The following is a 21,881-nucleotide window of genomic DNA, read 5'->3' on the forward strand; positions in this document are numbered from 1 at the left end:
GCTCTTCCTGGATAGATGCCAAACCAGCGCTCCCTGCCTCCGCCGGTCCATCTCATGCAGTGGAGCGTCTGGATGTGGTCCTGGCAAGTGTAGAGCCGTGCTGGCCAGGTCAGCTCCTCAGCCGGAGCTCTGCCCCTTGGCAGCAGTGCCGGCGAGCCCAGCCGGAGCATCCTTGCATGTGCCGCTGGGCTGCATCCGTCTGGGGTCCATGTGGGGGGCTGCTATGGTCCTGACCCGCTGCGAAAGCCCTGCTGGTAAGATGGCCTGTCGCAGAATACTGCAGCCGGCTCCCGGGTCTGGATTTCATCTGACTGTAATCAGGAGATATAACCCAATTTCCAATAACGGGAGAGCTTCAGACACATTAGAGAAACAAGTGCCTGCGGTATTTCAGTCTAACGAAGGCAATAAATACAGGAAAGATTATATAAAATGAACTAATGTGTGAAATAATCTAATAGCTATATGTAATTTCCATTCATATACAGTAGTAATAGAATAAAAGCAAATATGGACAACCAACAGGGCATTTAAATAAAATAATTTAGAATGCAGTAGGTTAATAATAATAATAAAAATAGTATCCATGCCTATAAATTAGTTGGAAATGCCAAAGAAGCTAATAAAGTATCAAAATGGTAATTTTGTAATTGACATAAAAGGGAGAGAAATGGATTTCTGCATGCCTGCAAATTAATATAGATTGCTGAAATTTCACACATATTTGACTTATTTGCTTTTTAAGATGTTAATGAAATGTTGAGACAAAGAGCCTGTTTCTGTGCAGGATAGCTCAGCTATTTTTTTCAATAGATATGCTTTTTTTTTAAAAAAAGCAGTTTTGGAGCTAAAACTGGCCAATGTTTTTACTGAAAAAAAATCTGGGGAGAGCATAAGAAGGCAGAGGGAAACTCTGATATTTGCCAAAGTAGCTCATTTTAGTGTACTTGAAACAAAATATTTTGTTTGATATTTCTGACATGTATTTTTGACTTGTCATTTTCTAAAGGCAGTACTCATAAAATTGACCTACATTTAAAAAAAAAAAAAGGAAAATAAAGATATTTTTCTGTAACAAAGGAAAGGGACAGAAGGAGATAATTGGAAGACAAAACAACACTTTATTCTGAGGTGAATGAAACATTTCAGGTTGATACAAAGCAAAAGTCTCACTGAAAAACCTGCAAAAAAGGATCTGCTGTATTTCTGCAGTAATAGATGCTTGGCCATGAAACTGAAAAATGAATTATTTCCTACATTGTACTCTGCGGCACATTAAATCTAAATTATACAAAGATCCCAGATATGCAGAACACTTAAGCATGTGCTTAACTTTGCGCTTATGTGTGGCAACATTAAAGTCAATGGGCTATTATTCACATGATTGAAGTTAAATGCTTTTCTGAGCTTGCAGCTTTTGTACAACAAATACCTGTTCTGGAGAAGTCTAGGAAAAACGCAGAGTGGGTATATCTGTCAGCTAGAAATTTTCCAAGGGGACCAAAAGTGGGGGTCAGTCTTGTGCCTTGTGAGGTCTTTAAGGGGAAGATTGTCTAACCAGCTGGCTTGGAGGCAGTACAAATCTTCCAGGGGATTGCGCATTTACTGTCAACAGACATTTGTGGTACTTTCACACATTTCTGCATGATACAAAGAAAGTTTTATGTGGCGGTGTCCAAACACAGAAAATATGCAGTCCTTTCAACATCAGTATGATTTTTATTGTCAGGAGACCTTTGTGGAGATATGAGTTAGCTAGACAGGAGTAAGACCATGCCACTTCCAACTCTGTCCTCTTGTGATAAATCAGAACCTTTTTTAAAATGCGTAGAGTCCGATGCACCTTACTTGACCAAAACACAAAAAAATAAAGAAGTCCCAAACCCCCAAACCTTACGTCATGGGGTAGAGTTGAATTTCTTTCCACAGTGCTTCTCGGGGGGGGGACATCTTCCTGTAAATAAGTTGAACTGTGTTCAGTCTTTTGCTTAAATATGACCTTATATATAACATTAGTGGTACTGACTAGTGCTTAATATAACGAACATTGGTTCATAGTGAAGTGTGGAAAACTCAGAGCTCTGATAGTCTGAAATTTTATGCCTTAAATTCTGATGATATCTCTGCACCTCTTTGTAAATCATCAGTTACTATAGTATGAACTATTTACAAATACTATATAGTGCAGTATATATCTGTGTAATTATGTATTATGCTAAAGTCTTCATATTAATAAATAGCTATTAAAATAGCTACAGCATATCGTATGTTAGTAATAGATCTTTCTAACTGCTGACTTACATTTACTGTGTACATAAATATGATCTCAGATAATTTTTTACAGTTGTAGATGGGTACATTTATCGTAGATTTAGTCATTCTGCACTCTTTGGATTGGCACAATTTTTATGCTTTCTGAGATCCTTGGAATAAACCTCTGTGCCTGTGTGCTAAAAAGTGATTCAGTAGTATTAAGGCTATAAATGTTTAAAGGCAGTGGGTTTTCAGGCATGCTTTTTCTCCCCCCACTTCAGTCCTACTTTCTTTGTCATTCTCCCTCTTTTTTTAAGCTCAGTGCTGCGTAGCACAGAGCGGTGAGGAGGCTGCGATATGCTTTAGCCTTGACTCAGTCTCTCAGGATTCTCTCTTTTCTGTTGATCTGGAGGGATTTAATGGCAGTAAAAACTTGTAATGGGACTCTTCAGGATTAGTGCCAGTTAAAATGCAGTTTAGTTGGGAACTTAAGCAGGTAAGATACAAGGGGAGGGGATACTCAGAGTCAGACCGTAGGCTTAATTCATCCTTGCTGGAAAGGGAGAAACGCAACCCCTTGAGCTTTGCTGGTGGCACGGGTGGGAGTTGCTGGATGAGGGATGTTGGCAAGGGGCCACGGCACGGTCCTTAGCTTGCAGCTTCTGCATTCCCCCCACCATGCTGTCCTGGCCTTTCCCAGGCCTCGGCCACCACTGACTCTTCCTTTTCATCTTCCTTTTAACCGGCTCTTGGAGCTAACCCTTTGGAGGCTCTGGGCAAATTTGGTCGCTTCTGTGATAATTTTTTGGCAGTCTGGAAAAAGCCATCTTCGGAGAGTTATGTAAGGCGGGGAGGGAGCGAGGAGCAAAGGATTGTCCTGCTTCTCGCGTCAGTATATGTCAGCGGAGAGGGAAGCAATGAATATTTTTATTTATTATTTATACAGTGCCACAAATGTACTTGGCACTCTGCAGTCAAATAAAAGACAATGGCCCTGCCACCAGGATTTGGCAGCCTGAATGATGAGAGCTGGCCTCCTTCATCTGAATGATCAGGGCTGAATTACTGGTGGGGAGGGAATGGGAGGATGAGATCTACAGGATTAAAAAAAAATACAACAGCCCCCCCGCTCCCCCCTTTCATTGCTTATGGCTAGTGACCGTGATCTTTGAAGTTATATGTACATACATATACTTGATACAACTTGGCAGGTTGTATCTTCCCAGGCATTTTGACTTCACCTGGTGGAAAGGAGCCCTGCTTCTCCCAGGCATTTGGCTATTCAAGGTCAAACTTCCACTGAGTCTTGGTGGCCCAGCAGGCTTGCTTGCATCAGGTGTACCTGCTCCAGTGCCCCAGGACTCACAAGGGAGTGATGCAGTTTTCATTCCTCTGCTGTCATCTGCTTGCAGATGGGAGGCAGCTTTCTGCGGAAGTCTAAAGGAAGGCATTTTCTCACACCTCTGGGATGGTGCTGGGATGCCCCAGCTGCCCTGCCTCGAGTGCCCTGCTTTTTGCTTTGCCTCCCTGCCTACAGAGGTGCTTAAGAAATTGCATTAATGTGATGACTAGGCTTTTCTAATTACTTGGATGAAAATTCTGGCCCCAGTGAAGTCTTTGGGAGGTTTGCCAGACTTGTGCAGGGTTTCACCCTACTGCCCAGTGGTTGGTACCCATATACAAAGTGCTGAAGCAAGTTGGCTACTATTAGTGCTCAGAAGATAGGAGGCTCCAATCTGCCTTCCTTAGTGAAAAATGGATGAAAAATGGAATTGCTCCCCCACCAAACTTACATCCCCTGAATTTCTCAGTGTTTCATAATTTGTTAACCAGCTGTCTCATGTGCAAACAAAGCAGATTTCAAACTCCTCCATACTTAGCTGCCACCTCTCCTCTCAAGGACTTGGTTATCAGTTAATTTTCTCCCTCTGAATGAACATCTACACTTCTAATGATATTGACATGAGTGTACTAACCGGCATCTTTCTGCCTCACTATCTGTTTTGTGCTTGCCTGGGATTATTCCGTAGGTGCCTTTTGCCCCATTGTGTTTAGCTTCCAAGGAAGCTGACTTCCAAGGATGAAATACATGGCGTGATTTGATGCTGGGATAAACAGATGATCTCCATCCTCTACATGCATGCAAGCAAAAGTTAAGTGTACTGTACCTAAGATCCCATAGCCCGCTTAATTGCAACAGACAGCACAGGCTGTGCTCATCTGAACCACACCTACTAATATTAGGGCTGTGCAAGGAGCTTTTGTCTCTGACTGGTGAAGCTCAGTGATTCCACTACAGATGTTGTTCTCTGGTCAAGCTTGAGGGACACCTAACAGTGTGACTGACACACCGAACAGTGTGAAGCCTCTAGCCTGCCAAATGTGTCCTGAGGAAGTTTTAAAGCCTTAGTGTTACCTTTTGGGTAGAGAAGCTGCACAAAGTCTGCATAGTGCTCACACACTTGGCAGACCCAGAAGACACCTGGTTTGTTGGTGGTGGGTGAACTCTGTCCACATGTGATGGTCTGATTCTGGAATGGCCGCACAGGCTTGGTGTATCCGTAATGCCTGTGTCAGCAGAAAGGCAGTGTGGTCCCAGCATGCGCATGTAGGTCTGGCTATGGAAGATGTGGGACCCCTGAAATGCCATCTGTTTGGGGCAACACTGCACTGCCCAAGGTTTGCAGTCTTCTGCTCTGTGCAGAAGCGGCACAGAGCAGGTCTGCACATAGCAATCCAGCTTGCAAAGAGGCTGCACAATCCTATTGTGTGCATTGCTCTGGCAATAACTGCATGTGATGGCGGCTTCTTCCACCAGTTGGATCTCTGCTTTCATCTCAGTTATTTTACAAGGACAACTATTTTTAAAGTTGCTATATTTGAACTCCTTTCTTTTGCTTTCACCTGCCCCCCCTCACCTCTGCATTGTCCCTAGGTTGCTCTGTTCCCTTCCTTGACCCACACGTGTCCCTATTTCACCATCAGACATTCATAGATACTTTTCTTCTTGTTTGTGGGTCTGACCCACCCTACATCTTCCTTTAAAAGTGACTTTAATCTAATTCTTTGCCAACTTTGCTGCAGTCAGCTGCACTAGCTGATAACTCCTTTCTCAGACTTATCTAGAGGAATTCATGGGTGAAAGCACTATGCAAAGCAAGACCAGAGAATTTGAAACATCACCGGGTATTGAATAATAAGATAAACCACAAAGTCAAAGTCTGAGGGAGCACGAGGTATTTTTATGCCCTCCCAAAACTGACTTATATTGAATTTGATGCTGTTAATTCCTTTTTTTTTTTTTTGGTTGCTGTTGTTTATAAATCAAGGCATGTATTGTTTGACTGGTGAAGACAAGAAACTGGGTTTTTGCCACTGCAATCTTAGGGCTGATTTCTGCGACTGGGCCCAACAATCAGGAAGAGTTGATGTGGTGACTGGATTCTGAGCTGTGAGGAGTCCCAACCACTGCTGAGGAGGTGGAGGGTGATATTTGTGAGGGAATGCAGAAGAAGAGAGGAAATCAGAGCTAGGGTAAAAGGCGGATCTGAAAACTTGTAGTCACTTGGAAATGGCTGTGAGTTCCACCTTGGGAGTAAAAAATATCTGTAATGTCAAAGCTAGGTGACTGCGCAGAGGGGAGAGGGATGCTTTAGGAATGAAGCTTGAGAAGTATCTGTACAAGTGATTCACGAGTAACAGAGGAATGAGCAGCACAGTCTCTTTAGTCTGCTCTCCTCACAGATTATTGTACCAGTGCTATAATTTAGGATTGCAGTATGATTTTCTCCCTATGTTGTTGGGCTGGCACACTCCTAGCTGGGATGCTATCGCAGCAATATAAAAGTGCCCTGCACCAACATACCAACAGAGCAGACTCCACGCTGGGAATCTGTAGAGCACTTCCTCTACCAGGACAGGTGATGGGGCACAGTTGTGTGGATGTGCCTATGTGCACGATCAAGCTGGATAAAGAAAAGAATACAGTGAAAGCCCTGAAGATGGTTCGGGCAGTGATGATTGACGTTCCAGAAACAAACTGGTCACCACGTGGATGCAATTCAGGACAGAGTTACAGCTTTGAAGAACTTGCAAGCTGCAGATGACAAGACTAAAGGACAGAGGGAAAAGGATATAACATAGAGAGGCACTGAGGAGAGTAATAACGAGCATTAACTCTCACTAGCAATGCTTTTATTGTCTTTCTGTGAGCTTTTTTAGTGTAATGTTCTCTCAGCATCTTGGGGTCATGATCAGATTGTTCTTGGTACAGTGGAGGTGGAGAGCATGTCCACCAACCAAAGGCAAGTCAAGGAAAGACCTACTAGATACAGCCAAAGGACAGCAGCAAGAATGGTTGGAGGTCTAGATAATGCAGCTTGCAAAGAAAGACTGAGGAAACTGGGCCTCTTTAGCCCCAGTGCAAGAACATGGAGAAGAAACAGCTCAATGGTCTTCAAAAACATAAAATGCAACTTCAGAGAAGAGACTATTCTGATTTCCATGCCCATGGTGAAGATAACAGAAAATACTGCAGTTGGATTGCAGCAGGAAGGCTTTAGTTCAGACACTTGGAAGAACTTTCTAAAAGTAAAGCCCTGGCGTGGGTTGTCCAGGGAGTGAGGGAGTCTCTAGCACCAGCCATCTTCCACAGCAGGCTGAATGAAGAGCTGTCAGGAATGGTGATGTCTAGGAGAGACCCACCGGAGAGAGAGGGGCAGAGCAGACATCTTCTCAGGGCCAGATCCAGGTTTGTGATTCTGTGGTATTGTTCATGGTGCAGCTTGGGGGACAAAAATGACATATTTTGGGGGTATGAAAAGGACACGCCTCCTTTCTTTGAGAGTCATCCATTAGCTGTGAAGGAGTTCATTTCCTGGCTGAAACAGAGGATACAGAAGCAAGGCAGCTAGGGCAAGACATGTTGCTGTTGACATGCGTAGACTATCAAGACTTAAATGTAGGCATAAAGCTACCTCGGAGTTAGACCTGAAAACCACTGACCCACCCTTTAATTTTTAACAAGTTCTGCATGAAGCTCCTGTGCAAACAGCCTGACTGGCTTCTCAGGCAATGAGGAAAGGTGCAAGCTGGCTGCAGTGACATGCAGCTGAACCAGAGCAAGAGGAGACAATCAAGGATGTTTGGGCAATGCAGAGAAGTTGTGCTAAAATTATGCACTCGAGCACGGACTTTGCTTTTCTAGCCTGATGTCATTAAATCTTATGTTGCAGCTGACTAATAAATGCCATCTTTTTTAGAGATATTTGGCCTGTGCCACAACAGATATCTGCTTGTTGTATGGCTGCCAAAAGAGCAAGCAGAGTGCTGCTTATAGGTGCCTGCACAAAAGGTTGTGACTGATGCCCTGATGGGCAAGTTCAAGAGAGTGGTGGGCACTTTGGGCTGTCTGCTACCCACAGCAGCTGGCTCCCTGTACTTTTGGTGGGAGAAGATGTCCTGAGGGCCAAATGATCCAGTGGCTAGATTCAGTTGTGCAAATGTAGATGTTTAGAGCCAATTTACGTGCACCAGAGTATCCAAAATACCCTCAGGTGGCTAGCAAATCTGACACAGGGGCTATGAGAGACCTACTCCCAGGGTGAAATTCCCTGGGGCATCTCAACTTGGCACTTATTACTTGGGCAAATGAACTGAACCTAGAGTATCTAACATGGGCTCAAGCTCTTTTGGACTTGCAGCTAACAGAGGAGCTGAACCTGGGGACCTTATTTTGGCAGGTCAGAGCTGTGGTAGAATATTTAAACTGAGGGTCTGGGCCTTACAAAGTGAAAGGAGCTCTCCCAGAGAAGCTGTGTAAAGGTAAGGTACTACACATGTCCACGCACGCACACTCACACCAAGTTTTGCCAGCTCATTATGTTATCCAGCAGGGGATTATTTTTTTAAAGCAATGTAAAAGTAGATCGACTGATAAAAAAGCTTTTTGTTGTGAGAGCTTGCTGAGTTTGGGAAACTGCTTTCAATGCTATTGGCAAACACTTTACAGTGTAAACAGGGCCTACATCAGGCAGATAAATAAGTGCAGATGCGCTTTTCTGTAGGAACCATTTGGTGATAGACAATATATTGAAAAAAAAAAATTCTCATCAAATTAATTGTGGCCAATTAGAAATAACCCCTTCCCCTCATCCCTGAATCCGCTCCAATCGTGGCTGCCTGAATGGGAAGAGCTCCTATCACCTGTTTCATTATGCAGATTGATATTCAAACATCTGAGAACAATGCTGCTTTCTGCACTGCACGGCTCCAAATTGCTAATGAAACAGCTCTGCCAGACAAGTCACTTAAACCCGCTCTTGCTGCTGCTGCCGACAGCTCTCATGGCGAGTTGCAGGGGGGAGCAGGAAAGGGGCTCTCCACTCTGAATGTGCTAATAGCCCCCAGCCTGTGTGTTTATCGCTCTCCAGAGCAGGAAGATTTCTGCTCTCTGACTCTGAGAGGTTACTTTCCCAAAGCTGTGGTTTAATTTGGACTTAATGCTTCTTGATTTCAATTTGTGGAGTGAGGGATTGAAGAGGTGGGCAGCCGCTGGGCTCTGAGCACAGGCATCTCATGTCCCAAAGCCACCGCAGCCCTTCAGGTGTACTTGGTGTCTGCTTCCCGCCCCCACTTCTAGCATCCACCTCCCACCCACATTTAATGTGAAGCCAGCTCCGTAAGGGATTTCTCTCATGGGCAAGAGCGTGTCACATCACCTTGGGTACAAGGGGAGCATCTCGCAGCCGAGGCCCCATGGTGAGTGAGTGGGAGGCTGCAGGCAGGGTACGCCTCCGCCCAGGGCTCTTTGGGTGCAGGGCTGCAGCCAAGCCCTGCGGGTTCCCTCCCAGGCAGTCACCCCTCGAGGCAGGTAGAGCTGTGGGCAGTGGGACAAGGCTCCTGCTGTAGGGAAGTGTGAGGGGGGGGTCCTACAGGTGCTGATCTTGTACAGCCCTGTTTGCCGCTCCCTGTGACTCTCTGCAGCTGGGTTTGCTCAGCAACCGGTGCAGTTTCTTGTCTTCCCCTCCCCTGTTATCACCACATTTTTTTGCCAGAGCCTCACAGGGCTCCTCTTTGCAGATGCCTGGGGTAGAATAGTTATGACTTAGGGCTCTGGCAGGAGAAACATTTACATTAAATGATGGGAGAGCTCTCTCTCATTAATCTAAATTCTGACCCTTTCTGTCAATATCTGCTGTTAATTCCTTTGTCGATATTTACTGAGGCATTGAGATTACCTCTGCACAGGCTGCCTCCATGTAATGGCCCCTGCATTGTGTCTCAGCTCCTGTCTCATGTCTCTCAGACTCCTTCTAGACCAGCCTGCCAAAAAGTGCCCTGCTTTCGTGGGGCTGACACTTCTGATCCAGGCCCACTCTCCCAAGCCCTTGGGAGAAGCCAAACAAGTGGCTCTCCTTACTGAACTCTTTGACAACAGTGTCAATTGACTTTCCTCCTTATGGATCTTCTCCAGTTCCTCCACACAAGTTCCTCCACTGTGTTGCCAGGAGAGGACACACTCCTTCCCCATCTGTCCTATATGTTTTCTAGGAAGGCTTGTATGTCTTCTTGCTCCTTCAGTATGAGCTGTGTGGGGCAGAAGTGAGCTCAGAAAGATGCAGCAGTTTTTGGCTCTGGAGAGCTCTTTGGAGATCCCTCCATCCCTGGACTGAGCTGTGCCCACCTACTAAAGATCTTTGGTGTGGGTCCCATATGGATCCTTTCAGACTGTTTCCTGTCTTGTCATCCGCCAGGCTATGGTTGAAATGTGTCTTCATGTGGCTGTGTGGAGAATAATTTGCATTTGCAGATGTGTTCTGACTGAAAAATGAGCAGGGGGTAAGGGATGGTGAGTGAATGCACAGTATGTGGTTTTGTAGAAGCCATGAGCCTGGCTTCCTTCTCTAGAAACATGCTTTTCCAGTTGCCAAAAACAGTAATTTCCTTCAAGAGGAATGTTTTAGTGTATTTACCGATTGCCCAGGAGGTTAAAAATTAAATATGGAGCCTTTCACCTCTGGCTGCTAAGATGGGCCCTGGAACACAGGGGGGACAAAGGATAGTTCAGTGGTGGGATCGTTTCTCTTATTACAGCCTTGCCTGACTCTATAATCCTTCTTACTCCAGTTCATAGACACAGGGATGGAAGCAGACAAAACTAGAGATTGTATCACTGGGAATGGAGAGTGGAGGTATAAAATGGACATTGGATGGGACCTCTTTTTCTCTTAACACTCTTTGGGCCCAGAGAGAGGCTCTCAAAGGGCATGATGAAGCTGAGGTCACACCAATGTTGTTCGGGCCTGCCTGCTGCTTGCCCTGCTGACTTGACTCTGTTGGAGGGCTCTATGGGGATAGGGGGTGCCCCATCTGCCCTCTAGGCTGGGTTCTGCAGCCTCTGGGGAAGCAAGCTGCCTGCTTTGCAAACTCCTGTTTTAGCATGTCAGGGGAGAGACTGTGTTCCTTTGTGCCTGGTATGGCAATGTCCTTCTTGTGATGGGTCCCCTAAGCTGCTGCTATAATCAGCTTGGTAAAAAAGAATAATTTTAGCATGCTGCAGTGATTTTTCTCCCATCAAAGTTTGCTTTCATTACAGGTTTTGATAGCTATGAGTTTGTCTTCATCCCTAGAGGATGTGACAAGGTTCTAAGAGCCACCTTACTGCCTGTTTTATGCTGTATGAAACCTCTTTTTTTGGTGATGTGCCAACCTGTGTTTCAAAAAACAGTCCTGATGTCTTCTATTGGCTTAAAGCAGTAGGACGTGTGTTCTCTCTCACACGCTCATGTGTGCATATACAAGCCAGCCCATCTTATCTTCCAAACTGGAGAGATGATTCCCTTGCACAGCCAGATGAGTTGACTGGTACACAGAAACAGGTGATGTGAACGGTGTGTTCACCTACCCACAGAAACAGCTCCTGGTTGGCCTTATTGCTGAGACGTTGTGAATGAGATACACTGCTTTAGTGGCTTTGGCCTCCTCAGCTGAATTGACCAGGTTCCAAACTGGCTTTGAGCAGAACTCAAGAACAAGGTTCATCTGCATGTTTTTTAAGCTATAGCTATAGACTGTAGCCACATTTCCACTATAGAAGGTGGCACTACATGACTGCATATATTCATGTACCAGGTGAACTGTTGCTGTTCAATGGGTTTGGTCTGACTGTTAACATGTTCTTAGCTTGCTTCTCAGGATCATCCAAACATACAGTCACAGCTGGGAGTCAAGAATTAGCACCAGGCAAGCTACTGCTTGATATATCAAGAGAAGAGGGGGCTTCCCTCCATCTAACCCACCTTTGCATGTTTTTCTTTACTGCTTATTCAGTCACTGGCTTACGATTCTGTGCTCCTTCCCGTCTGCTGGTTCTACGGGTTTTAAGCAGTCTTGATAATTGACAGCCTGAATTTTACTGCTCATAAAACCCCAGAGAGCATTGATTATGACTTGAGTTAAGCAAGTGGCATATAAAATCTCACAACCTTGCAGCTGTAGGGGAATGTTATGATGAATGTATTTCTTGGGAGCAGCAAAAGCTTTGGACTATTCTGCCAGCTTGGTTCTGGGCATCAAATGTTACTAGTAAGTTGCAACCACTAATAGCATTTCATTTGGGACATTTGCCCAAAAGTTTGAAAGCTGATCATTCGTTTGGTGAAGTGGGTGTGAGATGTTCTGAGAGGCATCTCTCCTCATTAATTACTTTTCTACTTCAGTCAGAATCAGGAAGTGCAAAGGCATCTACAGAGCTGAAAAAGATACTTAGAAAATAAATGACACTGTGGATAAAATGCACATAGATTTTACTGAAAATCTTTCCTTGACTGTGTTCTAAAGCCGCTGTTACCTTTTCCCTTTCCTTTTTCCTTTTATCTAACCTCCTTTTGTCTAACCTCCTTTTAATCTTTGATCACTGTCTATGTTATGCACTTAATCCAGAGTGGACAAAAAGACCACGTTGCTCAGATTCACTTCTTGGTTCTTAGGCACTAAGAGGAGACGTTTGTGTTTGTGTTTGAAACATCCTCCTTTTCGATAATGTTTTCCACCTGACAGTAAAATAAAATCAGAACTACCTCCTGAGGAGAGTGTGTTTTCCCATTCAGATGACTGCTTCTTGCTGAAAGTTTGTGAGAAATATTCTTTTTCTGTCTCTCCAGTTCCAGAAACCCAATGACTTTTCGCCCCCTTTCCGCTTCGGGACGGTTCCCAATGGCAGCACAGAAAGGAATATTCGCAACAACTACCCTGAAATGCACAGCTACATGGTGAAGTTCAATCAGAGGGGGGTGGATGATGCACTGTTCTCGCTGAAGACTGGGTGAGACTTTCTTCCATGCTTACTCACCACAGAAACCTGACTTCCTTGCATGCTTCTCTGGAATTTTTTTTGTGGGATTTGGAAAATGAGCCTCCATTATCATTCCATAAGTAAAAGTATAGCAAGACCACACACAACACAGAAGAATAATTTTGTGATTCTCTTATCCAGGTTTTTCTATTGACATCTGTGTAAGATTTTCTGGTTTTGCTGTGTTTATAAGACTATTTGGGAAAAAAAAAGAAAAAAGAGGATCTTCTGTACCCTTGTGTATGTTAGCCTTGTGTATATTAGTCCTGAAGACCTTGCTTTGTCAAGATGTTTCATGCTGATGGGTCCTTATGCATACACAGGAAAAGCTCACAGACCTCTGTGGACAAAGTTTTTTTCAGAGCATTTATATTGTCATCTGGAAATTCCTTTGTTTTCCCTCCTTCTGTGTATAAAAGATTTTGTTCATCTGGAAGCTGAAACAATCCTTGTCAGACTAATCCCACCCCAGTGTATCACTAGCTAATATAGTGTAATGGAAGCTGTGCTTGAAGCAAATATTTTGGAAGTAGCCCTTCTCCCTGGAATATTTTAGCATCAAGGGCTGAAGAAAATGTTGTTTGACTAATAAGGAAGTATATAAAATGGGAGCATTTCCTTGGGTAATTTGGGAAATGTGGGAAAAATAATTGGCAAAAAGTATGTTTGAACAGCTCATCCTATTTTAATAACAGTGAATCTGTAAAGGAGCTAACTTAAAACCCCATTTTGCAAGCCTTTTTCCTTTATAATTAAAGATGTCCTCCCAGACCTGACCATTCTGGTTGTCAGAGCCCAGCCCCAGTGAAAAAAACCATTCTTGCTTACACTTCTGTTGCACTCTTATGAGAAAGTTCATTCCAAAGCACGAACGAAGATGTTCAGCCAATTCAATTACTAGATTGACTGAATATTCCTAAACCTGTTTGCCAGGTTCACAGGCACACGGCCCATTATAAATGATTGTACCATTGTTGGATGCCATCCTGGGAAGGTACATTTGCCAGGATAGTCATCATCCAGGAAATAAATGTGCTCTGTCCTGGAAATATATGGATGAAATAGAGCTCATCACTTGCAGTAGATGTCATCCTGGCTTCATATCCACCCTTGGACAGACTTCCTCACAGATACGCACCTGAACTGAGATAATCACCATACTGGAAATATATGTGCAGGAGGTGGATCGAAAAGATAGCGTGGGTGTGAGAATGTGCAAGGTGGAAGGTCTTTGGTCTTTTATTGGAAAGTGCTTCATTTCAGGTCTAGTGGGAGGATTTACTCATCGGCTGTCTTTGGTTATGTGGAAGACGGAGCCCCCTGAGACTACCCCCACACCCAGATCAATTTGTTGCAGTGAGAGGAAGGCTCTCATCAGTCTGTTATGCTGTCTACCCCTCCCTACCCATCGCAGCCCATAACGGGGATTTCTCTGTGTTGAAACAATTTTTCATGTGGTTTTCAGCTAAGCACTCTTTACCAAAGAGCTACTCAGCATGGTAAACCATAAAGCTGCTCTCATGGCCACTTGACATTGGTAAAGATCCAGTAGTGCTTTTCACAGTAATAGAGGAGTTAAACATGATGCCCTGACTATATTTAATTTGAAAAAATTACATTTTGCTCAGCTAAGTCATGCCATCAGTTTGAATCGGAGATATTTTCCTTACTCCAGCCCCTACTTTGCTATCTAATATTGATACATTTTATAAAGCATTTTAGATTCCTTTGAGATGAAAGGCAGTACAGAAATATAAGCTATTCTTAGGACTATAGATCCCCTTGACTTGCTCTTAATTCATCTTTATCTTGCAGTATGTTTGTATTCCAAATTTTCTTTCAGATCAGAAATGATGATTATCTAAGAGTCAGGAAGAAATAGAAAGTCCTTATTTATAATCTAGCTTCACCTGTAAACAGGTTCTAGGCTCAGATTTTAGTTAACTCTGATGAAGGTGAAGATGCAGCCTATTGTAGTCTATCTGAAAGAGGTTCTTTTCTGCCTTAATTACCTGAGAACACCTTTGAACTCATACAGATTCTACCTTTTCTGTACTATACCCCTCTTGTTTCTTGCACCTGTGCAGGAAGTTGGATGCTTTCATTTATGATGCAGCAGTGCTAAACTACATGGCTGGCAGAGATGAAGGCTGCAAGTTGGTGACGATTGGGAGTGGGAAAGTGTTTGCCTCCACCGGCTATGGCATTGCCATCCAAAAGGACTCAGGCTGGAAGCGCCAGGTTGATCTTGCCATTCTACAGCTTTTTGGAGATGGTAAGTGACAAGAAAAAGAGGAGTTGGAGTTTTCCTAAGAAATACCAAGTCTTGCATGTAAGAAATAGAAGTTCCTAGCTCTGGTGCTTCAGATTCGCATTGAGAACAAGAACTTATTAACAAGGGTTTGTTAGAGGCATTGCACCAAAAATGTGAGGATGTCACTTGTTTTATGTTACTGATGCAGGGTAGCAGTATCATCAAAAGTGATGTCAAAAGCACTAAAGGTTTCATAGAACCAGCTCAGATGTATGTTTGAAAAATATCTTGTGTGAAGAATGTCTTGTAAAAACAAGATTTCTGTTGTGAACTTTTCACTACCTTTGAAGTTTTGCCATGACCAAACCCACTAATTATACTGGACTTTCCGTGGTCATCCCATGCTTTATAGTTCAAGACAGGGTCAAGCCATGCAGAGTTTACAAAATTAAAGGATAAATATTTCTGGATGAAAGAGTTAACTCAGATTTTCCAAAACTTAAAAAAAAAACCAAGGAAGGACTTGAGACTCAGAAGCGTATTCTGGAGTGAGTTTTTAATCAGAACATTATAGTTACCTAGTTCATCTCTTTTTACAGAGAAATTGCTATTATTAAAAAAAATTATTCGTGGGATGAGGAATTCCTTAGAAAATATTTTCCTGGCTTTCCCTTTCCATTCCATATTACATCTTGCTGTGTCCTTTTTTTGAATAACTAAAATTCACAGGTTATTTTATTTATAAGTATTTCTTTTTTTCTGAAATCTGAAAATAACATATGGTATAATAAATATGGAAAGAACAAAGCTCTGATATACTTCAGCAGAAAATTGACCACCTGACGGATAGGGTGTTCTGCCTCCTAAACAGCCTAATATGTATTATTTCAGAAAAAGACATAAGTCCTTCATAAAGCTTTAAAGACTGTGCTATGGCACCACATAAATATATGGATTTTTTTCCCCCTGTCACTGGACTGTGGTTGAAAATGTGAAAAACTAAATTTTCTAACAGAATGAAAAGAATTGCCAACCTGCAAAATTAGTTTGTTTCTGAATGTCTCAGTATGTGTATGAGTGTTTATTTCTCTCTTTCCCCTCATGAAAATACCATAATGGGAGTAAGTGGGGTATGAAATTAGACTACAGAACATTTGTTCCTAGCTGATATAAATTAGTAATATTTTTGATTGGTCAAAGGGCTTGGAAGTGTTGAATTTGGACAAAATTGAAGGGAAGAAAAACAGGTAAAAATACACAAATATTTTTGGGAACATTGCACCTAGTTTTAATGAGCTATGGTTATGATGGAAACAAACTCAAAATCAGACATTTTGATTTAAAAAAAATCAACATTTTGAATTCTGAGCTGGAAATGTACAATGTTTTCATTTAGAAGTGACTCACTTTTATCTACCAGTATCAGTCACTGATTTTTCCCTTCATTGACCTAATACGAAAGTGGAAGTTTGTGAGGCCAGGTCTTCAGTCATCTGGTGCACAACTGTCCTGGTTTCGGCTGGGCTAGAGGTAATTTTCTATTATTATTATTATTATTATTATTATTATTATTATTATTATTTTACTTTCTTTCAATTATTAAACTGTTCTTATCTCAACCCATGAGTTTTCTCACTTTTACTCTTCCAATTTTCTTCCCCATCGCACCGGGGCTGGGGGAGGAGTAAGTGAGCGGCTGTGTGGTGCTCAGTTGCCGGCTGAGGTTAAACCACTACAATACCTATTAATATCTTCAGTTATTTTTATTTAAAAGTACCTTCACACATGGTAAAGCACAACAGAAAGGAATGCTTAGAGATCCTGTTGTTAATGAAGTGCCCTCAATTGAAATTCCTCTCACAAATATCCTTACACAGAGGAAACATTTTTCCCCTCATAAACTTCACTCCCATTAGAGAGCATTTTATATCTTGACTGCAAAATAGAAGGAGATTCTCAAAGCCTCACAAGCCTTTTCCTGATTAAGGTAAACAATTTAATTACCTATCTAAATTGTTAGTGTGCTTCAGTAGGCTGAGCGACAGTTCTCACTCCTAACAGACTAGTGGTGAGCGAGCAGCTGCGTGGTGCTCAGTTGCCGACTGAGGTTAAACTACGACAACAACTTTTTCAGGATCTCACTGTAGACATTTGGCAAGTGTGATAGCTGTGCCCTGTGGTACAGATTTTTGTGGCTAATATCTGGCTGTGGAAAAATTCTGTTGCCTTCCCTCTCACAAATTGCACCTGCCCCTATCAGAAGGGCAGTCAGGATATTTCATGGATGTAATAGATGTGGAAAAAAAGCATGGCCACTGGAAATGACCTTAGATCAGCTTCTTGCTTTCAGTCTGCCCCAGCTTGAGCTCTTTAGCCATTGCAGGGCTGGCTAACCTGTTTCTTTCCTTCTCTCTGTCTTTCTAGGGGAGATGGAGGAGCTGGAAGCGCTGTGGCTCACTGGCATTTGTCACAATGAGAAGAACGAGGTCATGAGCAGCCAGCTGGATATAGATAACATGGCAGGTGTCTTCTACATGCTGGGAGCAGCCATGGCCCTCAGTCTGATCACCTTCATCTGTGAGCATCTCTTCTACTGGCAATTCCGCCACTGCTTCATGGGCGTCTGCTCTGGCAAGCCCGGTGTGGTCTTCTCCATCAGCAGGGTGAGTGTCATTAGCTAGCGGGGAGGAACAGAAGATTTATTCAGACAGTCCTAGCTACTGGAGATGGAGAAATCCACCAAGACAGTCTAACACACAGGTGGCATAGCATGGTGGTCTGCAGGATAAAGGCTGGCATCTTTTCACCGTTAAAGTTGCAAGAGCATCTAATGTTTTTCTGCGACATCTCTGGTCCTTTGCTGGATTATGGTCATAGAAATGGAAATTTCACATGGAAATGAAAATGCGGTATAAAGAGAAGTTAACTGTAACTGTCTGCTCCTCCAAAGTGAGTTGTGAGGAGGCCAAATTTGGGGATAATAAGTCAAGTAATGGTGGATAACTTGATTAGAAATTCAGGAGTTTTTCATTGTCCTTTATATTACAGCTGTTCAGCTGACCTTATGTTAACTAGAAGTGTGTTATCATGGACAGTGAGAGGTTCCTAAGCAAAAGCCATGCCCTAAACCATGCAGAAATCCTTCCAGAGAGGATGACCACATGAACCTAGCAATTGCTTTATGCAAATCTGTCTTAGGGTGTAATATTTACATTTAAAGCAGATTCTAGTCATTTCTGAGTCATCTTTCTGCTATTAGTGTAGCTAGCAGTGTCCCATTTGGAGCTTTTATTTCTTCTTTCAAGCCACTGGCCCCTTCTCCTGATTGATTCTGAAGTGAGGTCAAATCTCAGCATTTTTGACTTCAGTGCCCAATGTAACAGAATTAACTTTGATTGTGCAAGGAGTATATAATTGCTACATACATATTGTTGAGGAAAAATGACAAAGCCTTTTGAATGCAGGGGCACAGCCTCTCTTCTCTATTGTTAGTTTCTAACTTGGTTTAGTCTAGAGATGAGATGGGGGATTGTGTTTGGTGATCCTTAGCTAAGTACAGATTCTTTCATTTTGGGGTTATCTGTTAGACCTGGGCCAGGTTGGTGAAAAGTCTGAAAAGTGTTAATCATCTGCTAGCTGCTGAGAAACCATGGTAACATGATGTGATGGTGTCCATTTCACAATTTACATTAATCAGAAGGTGCCATTTGGCAGACCAGGGAATAAATGAGCCCCTTTTCTTCTGCTCCTAGGGGTGGGTAGCCCTTGCAAACAGTCTGTGTCATGCATGAAATGAGCTAGTGGGGAATGTGAAGGAATCGGGCACTTCTGCTGCCTGATTTGAGGTTGAATAGAGGACTTCCACTTTCAGGGATGTCAATTTGGAGCCTGTTATCACTGTTAAATTTAACAGAATGCAATTAAAAATTCTACTGTACCTCACTCAACCAGATGCAAAAGACCTAAATACCTATTTGGCAGTCCTGCTCTTTCTGTTTCCTTTTCTAATCTGTACTGGTGATTAATGTAGCTAAGTTTATGACAAATGAAGCTGTTCCCTTTTTAAGATAGCTTCTGTCTCATTGATTCACTGATGTCCAGATGAATTTCAAGGGCCAAAACAGACTTTCTTCCTCTCATCCACACAGAATCATTTGTCTTGATGGTTTTATTCCCAAGGATATTATTTTCCCCATTTGCAACTCCGTGTTACGCCTACTAGATTTGAGTAACTCTTACAGATGCAAGCAGGTATTCCTGCATCCTACAGATATGACATGAAGCAAACCAGAGGAAGAGGAATGGAGGGGAAGGAAAAAATGTGAGGGGCAAGAAAAAGGGGCAGAACAGCAAGGTTTGGTAGAGTAGGTCTGATTTGATTTGATTTGATTGTGCTTCATGATGGAAGGCTGACAGGCCTTGCTGTCCTACAGGAACATGCTGCTGCTGCATAGGGTGCGTCCCAGTCCAGGTCCCCTTTGGTGTATTCTTTGCAGGACCACTCACCTTCCTGCTTTCTCTCATTTCAGGGTATCTACAGTTGCATCCATGGCGTGGCCATCGAGGAACGCCAGTCAGCAATGAACTCCCCCACAGCGACTATGAACAACACCCATTCCAACATCCTCCGCCTGCTTCGGACAGCCAAGAACATGGCCAACCTGTCAGGGGTCAATGGCTCACCGCAGAGTGCCCTGGACTTTATCCGCCGTGAGTCATCGGTCTACGATATCTCCGAGCACCGCCGCAGCTTCACCCACTCAGACTGCAAGTCCTACAACAACCCCCCCTGCGAGGAGAACCTCTTTAGTGACTATATTAGTGAGGTGGAAAGGACCTTTGGCAACCTCCAGCTGAAGGACAGCAATGTGTATCAGGACCACTACCACCACCACCACCGCCCCCACAGCATTGGCAGCACCAGCTCCATCGACGGGCTCTATGACTGTGACAACCCGCCCTTCAATGCCCAGTCGCGGTCCATCGGGAAGAAGCCCTTGGACCTGGGGTTACCCCCTGCCAAGCACAGCCAGCTGGGCGACCTTTATGGCAAGTTCTCCTTCAAGAGTGACCGCTATGGGGGCAGCGGGGCCCACGACGACCTGATCCGCTCAGATGTCTCTGACATTTCCACTCACACGGTCACCTACGGCAATATCGAGGGCAACGCAGCCAAGCGGCGGAAGCAGCAGTACAAGGACAGCCTGAAGAAGCGCCCGGCCTCTGCCAAGTCCCGGCGGGAGTTTGACGAGATAGAGCTGGCCTACCGCCGGCGCCCGCCCCGCTCGCCTGACCACAAGCGCTACTTCAGGGACAAGGAAGGACTACGGGACTTCTACCTGGACCAGTTTCGGGCCAAGGAGAACTCACCGCACTGGGAACACGTGGACCTGACGGATATCTACAAAGAGCGGGGAGATGAGTTTAAGCGCGATGCGGGAGGAGGAGGGGGTGGATCCTGCACCAACAGGGCCCACCACAAGCACGGCTCGGGCGAGTTTGGTGGAGGCAACGAGCACAAGCATGGCGTTGTGAGCGGGGTCCCAGCGCCATGGGAGAAGAACCTGACCAACCTAGACTGGGAGGACCGGCCCGGGGCTAATTTCTGCCGCGGTTGCCCTTCTAAGCTGCACAACTACACGCCATCGGTGGTGGGGCAGAACTCCACCCGCCAGGCCTGCATCCGCTGCGAGGCCTGCAAGAAAGCAGGCAACCTGTACGACATCAGTGAGGACAACTCTCTCCAAGAGCTGGACCAGCCGCCTGCCCCCGTGCCCGTGGCCACCAGCGCCACCTCCTCCTCCAAATATCCTCAGAGCCCTTCCAATTCTGCCTCCAAGGTGCAGAAGAAGAACCGCAACAAGCTCCGCCGGCAGCACTCCTACGACACCTTTGTGGACCTGCAGAAGGATGACTCGGCCCTGGCCCCCCGCAGCGTCAGCCTCAAGGACAAGGGCCGCTTTTTGGAGGGGAGCCCCTACGCCCACATGTTTGAGATGCCAGCCAGTGAGACCACCTTTGCCAACAACAAGTCCTCAGTGCCCGCCACCAGCTACCACCACCACAACAACCCCGGCAGCAGCGGGGGCTACATGCTCAGCAAGTCGCTCTACCCCGACCGGGTCACCCAAAACCCTTTCATCCCCACTTTTGGGGATGACCAATGCTTGCTCCACGGCAGCAAATCTTATTTCTTCAGGCAGCCTGTGGTGGCAGGAGGGCCCAAAGCCAGGCCAGACTTCCCAGCCATCGTCACCACCAACAAGCCGGTGGTCTCAGCCCTTCATGGGGCTGTGCCAGCCCGTTTCCAGAAGGACATCTGTATAGGGAACCAGTCCAACCCCTGTGTGCCTAACAACAAAAACCCCAGGGCTTTCAATGGCTCCAGCAACGGGCATGTTTATGAGAAACTCTCCAGTATTGAGTCTGATGTTTGAGTGAGAGGGGAAGAGCGCGGGGAGGGACTGGGGGTGTTTGTGGAGCCTGGGAGGGTGGGGTGGGATCAATCCCACTGGCTACTCTCCTGGGTCATCCTTAGTTTGTGGGATACTGGAGTTCTGAGTAGTGCAGCACTGGTGACAAGTGCCACCTCTTTGGTTTCCCCTCTTCCTCCTCTTTCCCACCCCTCCCCTTTTATCTCTTTTTCCATGTTCTCGCTCCTCCCATTCTCCTCCATTCCTGGCCATTGCACTTTACAGTGACGTCGGAGTTGGATATCCTCGCTCGTGATTTCAGGAAGCGGAGAAAAAGGCAGGGAAGGGGTGGGCTGAGGGGGAGCGGCAGTGACTCTAGCGTTTCACTTTTGCTGGCTCCTGGCAGAGAAAGGCATGTGCACACACATGTGTGTGTGGCAGGAGACAGCAGAAGCAGTGTAATGGACATGCAGGAAAATACGCTTGCTCAAGCAACTCTTCCTAAAACTGCCTAGAAAAGAGCAGTGTTTGAAGATGTGAAGAAAGTGAAGGGGGAATAACACGACTAACTTGATGATGCACTTATATGTTAGCTATACTGAGGTTC

The 21,881-nt window shown here is 44.7% G+C and overlaps 1 protein-coding gene across 1 annotated transcript in view; it reads left to right on the forward strand.

The window, feature by feature from the left end:
• Positions 1-21,298, forward strand: part of GRIN2B (glutamate receptor, ionotropic, N-methyl D-aspartate 2B) — a 206,735-nt gene extending 185,437 nt beyond the window's left edge. Inside the window, exons 10-13 of the mRNA XM_009322194.1 lie at positions 12,417-12,577; positions 14,695-14,882; positions 17,286-17,524; positions 19,391-21,298. Coding sequence (XP_009320469.1) covers positions 12,417-12,577; positions 14,695-14,882; positions 17,286-17,524; positions 19,391-21,298 — 2,496 coding nt within the window. The remainder of the gene's footprint in view (positions 1-12,416; positions 12,578-14,694; positions 14,883-17,285; positions 17,525-19,390) is intronic.
• Positions 21,299-21,881: the final 583 nt, after the last annotated feature.

This window comes from Pygoscelis adeliae, unplaced genomic scaffold (assembly GCF_000699105.1).
Source record: "Pygoscelis adeliae isolate BGI_AS28 unplaced genomic scaffold, ASM69910v1 Scaffold60, whole genome shotgun sequence".
NCBI classification, from domain to species: domain Eukaryota; kingdom Metazoa; phylum Chordata; class Aves; order Sphenisciformes; family Spheniscidae; genus Pygoscelis; species Pygoscelis adeliae.